The 6,228-nt window shown below is 34.6% G+C and overlaps 1 protein-coding gene across 1 annotated transcript; it reads left to right on the top strand.

The window, feature by feature from the left end:
- The first annotated feature begins 4,796 nt into the window (after nucleotides 1-4,796).
- LOC131066559 (kiwellin) lies at nucleotides 4,797-5,863 on the top strand. Its single transcript, XM_058001351.2, has one exon. It carries the CDS (start codon nucleotides 4,925-4,927, stop codon nucleotides 5,669-5,671), a length of 747 nt encoding a protein of 248 aa, XP_057857334.2. The 5' UTR covers nucleotides 4,797-4,924; the 3' UTR covers nucleotides 5,672-5,863.
- The last annotated feature ends 365 nt before the right edge of the window (nucleotides 5,864-6,228 follow it).

Genomic DNA, 6,228 nt, shown 5'->3' with positions numbered 1-6,228 from the left:
TTTGACTAAAAATATTGTTATACTTTTTTGATACTCTATAATTATATGTTGGTGATACACCTTTAAAGACGTGTCCTTGAGATTGTATTATAATCCTTTTTGTTGATAATATAATTAGTTTTAGAGTGGGATCAAATAATTATATGTAGATATAATTAGTTTTAGAGTGAGATTGTAGTTGTAGGAATCAAATCTAATAATTAATGGCATAGTAGAAAGATTTAGCGGGTGGCAAAGGTAATTTGGAGGAATCAATAAAATCTATTTTAGAATGACTAGTTAGGATGGAAGATGTGGGGTTTTTTTTGTGGGATTGGAGGTTAGGATTAGACATAATGATATAATTTTAATAGTCCAATGAAATTCAAAAAACATAAGAACTTACCAAAAGAAGCATCATGGATAAATATAGGATCTCACTATGGAATTCATAGTTAGGATGAGATGTTGGAATGGAAGTTTAAAAGTCAAATTCAACCTTGCAAAGGAATGATTAGTACAATAATTGGAACACCTTACGAGAATTTGATTCAGAATTAGAGGTTAGAAGTGAAAAAATGAAAGTGAATAAGTGTATATAAACCCCATAAGGTCATAGAAGAGAGCTAAATAAAATGGGGTGAAAGGTAGAAATAGATTGAAAGTTAAAAGGTTAGGATATGAAGGGAAGATAGAATAATTTTATTGGAACAACAATTCAGGGACTGGAAAGGATGCAGTAAAAAAAATGAAATTAGCAAAGGAAAGTGGAGGTAGAACTAGATAAACTTTGGGTGTCTATAACTGGAATATAATTTTACAAGAAAAGGGAACTAGAAGGAGTGTGGAAATTGATTATGGAATCAAAGGTTAGAGGATGTTTGGAGGTGGAAATAAACTAGAAAGAGTCTAGATGAAATCCACAAGTATACAAAAGAGAAATAGAGAAGAGATCAAGAATTCTAGGAATTAGTAGAAGAAAAGGACCATAGGTAGGGAGGTAGAAATAAAATTCTAGAAGAAATATATTTGAAACCCACAAGTTTGCAAAATGATGAAATGAGAAATCCTTGGAGAATGGATAGAGTTCAAGATGCTTGAAGGTGAAAATAAATGAAGTCATCTTCTAAAACTTTGAAAGTCATTAAAGGAGAATAACTTGTAAAGATAAAGTTAAAGGATGAAAGGTGAGAATCAATCCACTTCAGGCCTAGAGAAATGTCATCTTGAAGGAGGGTTTATCATCTCACCAATAGAATGTGAGTAATTTAGGGGTAATTGTTGAGAATAGGTATTCTCTCCTTCACTTTAACCTTGGATAAACCCACGAGGGTGTTATTAAAGGCATTCTTAACAAGGTTAACCACAATTAAAAAGAATAAACTAATTTTCTTATACTAGTATGCATTGTATTCTTTACCTCAAAATTTATCACTAGACCCAGGAATAACCTTCTACTCTTAAAAGGACTATTGAGTTGATAAGGACATGAAATCTCCCCTAAAGATCTACAAATGACCAAGGAGACATTTAGTTATAAATTTTAGTTAACAATGCAATGGCATCATTTTCATTTATAAAATGTGTTGTCCTTTAGGATAATTGACTTATAGGATTTAGAAACCCTAGCCAATAATAGGACTACAAATATATCAATGACTGGTAGTTTACCTATAAAATAGATTCGTATGTATATAGCTTTATTTGGTTGCCTATTTTCTTGTGGAAATTTAATTAAGAATAGAAAGATATAAATTTGATATGCAAGAAAACATGAAATCCCACAAAATATATGAGATGTATGGTTTGGAATAGTAATGAAGATTATTGATAGTTGGAACCCAACCACCACATTCATGATGAACTGGACTATATCATCCACCATTGAAATTGCATGTGCATCCATGATTTTGGGATGAACAATTTTTTTACGTAGGAAAAACCTCTTGGAGTAGTTATAAGAGTCAAATATGGTCAATATGGGTGTCTTGGGAATATCTAGCAAGTCACAAAGACAATATAGATAAAATGTGGAAAATGATTTGATGTGGAATGATAGGTTACAATAGAAGATGTGGGATTTGATTGCAAAAGTGGAGATCAAGAATATCCATGGAATGAGAGTTCAGAGGTCCAATGAAACTCCACAAAGTGAAGACATGAGAAAATTAAGAAATGTGGAGAAATAAAAGAACTCTATATAAAATTGGACATCAAAATGGGATGTTGTCCAAAATGGAGGGCCCAAAAACCTTCTTAAACCTTATATCTAGGAAGAAATGGTTGAGAAAACAATGAGAAAACTTTCTAGGATTTGATTTGAGATGATAGAAGTCAAAGAATGTAATGTAAGAATTTTGGATGAACCACAAAAGTTTATAAAAGAGAGAAAAAGAAAAATAAATTAAATGTAAAAATGGACTAGATTTTATGAAGTTGAGAGACAAAGAAAAGATGGAAGAAGTATGTCAAAACTCTACATGAGGGATTATAAAGGATGTAGAAAAAGAAGGTATAACTAGCAAAGGATAGTGGAGGTAGAACCATCTATAAGAAATTCAGATGTCCAAAATTACAAAAAATAAATTCAAGAAAGGGTACCTAGAAGGAATACGAGAAAATATTATGGAACTAGATGTTGGGATGTATGGAGGTGGAAATTAAATGGGTGACTTCTCCAAATGACCTTCACAAGTCTATATAGGAGAAATAGGGAAGGGATCAAGGATTGAAAGAATCAAAAGTAGATATGGATTAGAGGTCAAGAGGTTGAAAGGAAATAGAATGGGTCTATTGGAAACTTGCAATTCTATAAAATGCTTAGAGGTCAAGATTCTTACAGGTGAAAATAGATGAAAGAATCTATCTTTCATAACTTCACAATTTCACATAGGAGGATAAAGTGTAAGGATGAAAGATAGGAGTTAACTAAAGGTTGAAAGGTTATGATATTTGAGATACAAAACAATTGAAACAAGTCCAGATTTTTGTAAATTTATGATCTAGAGAAACAAGGAAGGAATCAAAATAATGGGAGGATGAATTTTTAGTATAGGAATCTCTAAATATTCATTAAAGTTAAGGTTTAGTTGACTTCAAGTAAAAAAGTTCCACATTTGACCCATTTTATCCTTCATTTTAGCAACTTACCCTTTTCTCTTATATTTTGGGCCTACTTTGATAGTGATCTATATGTAATACCAAGCAACACATGACTCATTTTTAGCTAAGAGTGTGTACACAAGCCAAGAGTTAGCCATTTTCCCCCTTTCCTACCATAGGTAAGATCCATGATTATAGAAATGATCTTGATCCCTTTCACACTTGTACAAATGACCCCTTTGCTTTCAAAGTCCAAATTTTAGTTTTAGTGCCAACTTAACCTATCTTTGTGATTATCATGTGTCAATTGAGGGAAATAAAGAATTTTATTTGTGATGCTTGGTGTTGTATTTAATGTTGTACTCTACTTGAATTTGGATCATTAAGTCATATCTCCATTTATTGAATCCTAGACATATAATTTTTTACTTGGTTGAATGATCAAAAGAAATATATTTGAATATTTGTAGTGTACAAGCATTTAGGGTATTTTGTGAGAATTTCTTAATGCAGTCAAATATCAAGAATTCTTTGATATAGTTACATATCAATAAATGACATACTAATGTGTGATGTTGGGCTCATACTCCTATCCTTCAACCATATTTATTTACACATTCCCACAATTATGACCACACCTTATCTATTGCTACACATTCTTTCATATTATTTACATTTATTATATCCTCCATAGTCAAAATTTTATTGCCTCCACAAAAATTACCAACATTATTGATCCTTTATTTAGAGTCAACATTGAAATGCAAAATTGACCCCACATTTGTGAATTTAACCCCTGGAATTCCAAAATTTAACTTCAAATATAATAACTTCCTTATTCATTGTTTGACTAGTATTAGACTTGTTTTGCTTCTACTTGCTTTAATCTATCATCTTTTGAACTCCTATTTTTTTCATTCATTTCTCTTTTTATTCTTTTACTTGTTGATTCTCATAATTTAATTTATAACTATATATACACATATTCTTTTATATCTCATAAAGAATCTCTCTCTCTCTCGGTTCTTACTATGTGTGTGTGTGTGTGTGTGTGTGTGTGTGTGTGTACATGTGTGTGTGACACATATTATATTTCATTCCATTCTTTCTTCATAATTCTTTTTATAATGATAGATCATTAACTTGATTCATAATATCGAAGACAACATACATAATTAAAATCAAAAGTCTATATTTAAATAAAAAATTATGAAAGACTCATGATAACTCTTTTATTTATTAAATTTATATATACATCTTATTTAATTAACCTAAATTAAACTTAAAATATAATTTCTTTGCTAATTACAAACTACATAAAATTTACTACTGAATTTTAAAAAATTCAAAAGTAAACACCTCGAAAACTACATAAAACGGTCTAATTTTTTTAAAAAATTCAGCAATAAACACCTCCACTCTAATGCTTTATCTATAACTGTAGACGCGTCACATATGAATCATGGCGCCCACTTAAACATGTTTTGAATTAATTAACTTAAATGTTAATAATAACCATTGACGGATTGTCGGTTGAGACTCGAAAGCAAAATAGTAATAAAAACTGTTAATGGATTGCTGGTGGGGACTCGAAAGGATAAGTCATTGACATTCACCAACTCTGCAACCCACATGGATAAACACTAACTTTATGTATAATATGTTTATATATATTAAACAAATACTTTCCTAAACTTTCTGAGAAACAAGAAGAGTTCATTAAAAAGAAAAGAGTAGCAAGTGGGATCATGAGCGTGAGCATTATCTTTCTGGCTGACACGGCCAAGGCCAAGCGAGAGCTATAAAAGCCTGCAATCCACTCTGCTCTTTCCACAACTCAAACATGGCAAGAAATATTTTTGCTGTGGTTTTTATACTGCTAGCTATACTCCAGGCAAATGCAGAGGGCAAGGATGGGGAAGGATGTGGACAAAGTTGTGCAACGCTGGACGACTGCCCCGGTCAGTTGATTTGCATCACCGGCCAATGCAATGATGATCCCGACGTGGGAACCAACATTTGTGGCGGTGGCGGTGGCGGCGGGGATTGCAAGTCGAAGGGGAGCATGAGGGGAAAGAATCCTCCTTCAAAGGATGCCTGTAACACCGACACAGGAGCGGAGTGCTGCAGTTCCTCCAAGACTTACCCCATCTTCGACTGCTCTCCCTCCGTCTCCTCCCAAAGCCCCGGAATACTCACTCTCAACGACTTTTCCGAGGGCGGAGATGGAGGCGGCCCTTCCAGCTGCGATGACAAGTACCACGCCAACACAGAGCGTGTAGTGGCGCTTTCCACCGGCTGGTTCGGTGAGCGAAGCCGGTGCGGAAAGATGATAAAAATAAGTGGCAACGGGAGGAGCGTGATGGCCAAAGTGGTGGACGAGTGCGATTCCTTGCATGGATGCGATGACGAGCACGGTTATCAGCCGCCATGTCGTAACAACATTGTGGATGCCTCTGTTGCCGTCTGGAAAGCCCTTGGCGTGCCCACTGATCGTCAGGGAGATGATCTTCATATCACCTGGTCCATGTCTTCCTCCTTTTCTTCACTCACTCTTAATCATGCCCATGCCCTTTCCTCTGCATCCTAATCACACGCACTTTCAATGTGAAGTCTTGTGTGCTTGCCTTTCTCTCAGTATAGTATGGATGTGTCTCTCTTTTGTAAGCATCGCTTTTCAAGTGCCCATGCCAGGTCATTGTTATGCGGGCACCAGCGTTTTGCTCTTAAACTCTGTTTCCGCTTTTATTGTTGAATTTGGACTGGTTTTCATTCTTTTCAAGTTACTCTTCATTTCTATTTTCAAACGCTCTAGCTAGTTAGAAAATGAAAATGGTTTTCATGAACTCCGTGAAGGAATCACAGAACCTGTGGAAGTGGCGGCGGGCGCTTGTTATCCATATTTAGATAAGAAGCCCTGACCATCTTGCGTGGCGTGTGGGCCTCCCATTGAATTCCGCTACCCCCATTTGTTGAATATCACAAATTTTGCCAGGGGCTCTAGCTATTCTGGTTCCAAAACGGTACTATCGTATTTATGATTACTTTCATGTTATGCGGATAGTGGGAGATAGCATAAATAATAAATTTTGGCAGAATTCAGTAGAATAGCTGTGTCTGCTGTTTTCTGTTGTTCGTATAACATGA

The sequence above is a fragment of the Cryptomeria japonica genome, chromosome 5 (assembly GCF_030272615.1).
Source record: "Cryptomeria japonica chromosome 5, Sugi_1.0, whole genome shotgun sequence".
In the NCBI taxonomy this organism is placed as follows: domain Eukaryota; kingdom Viridiplantae; phylum Streptophyta; class Pinopsida; order Cupressales; family Cupressaceae; genus Cryptomeria; species Cryptomeria japonica.
The sequence above is the reverse complement of the archived record's forward strand: the minus strand, read 5'-3'. Positions and strand labels throughout refer to the sequence as shown.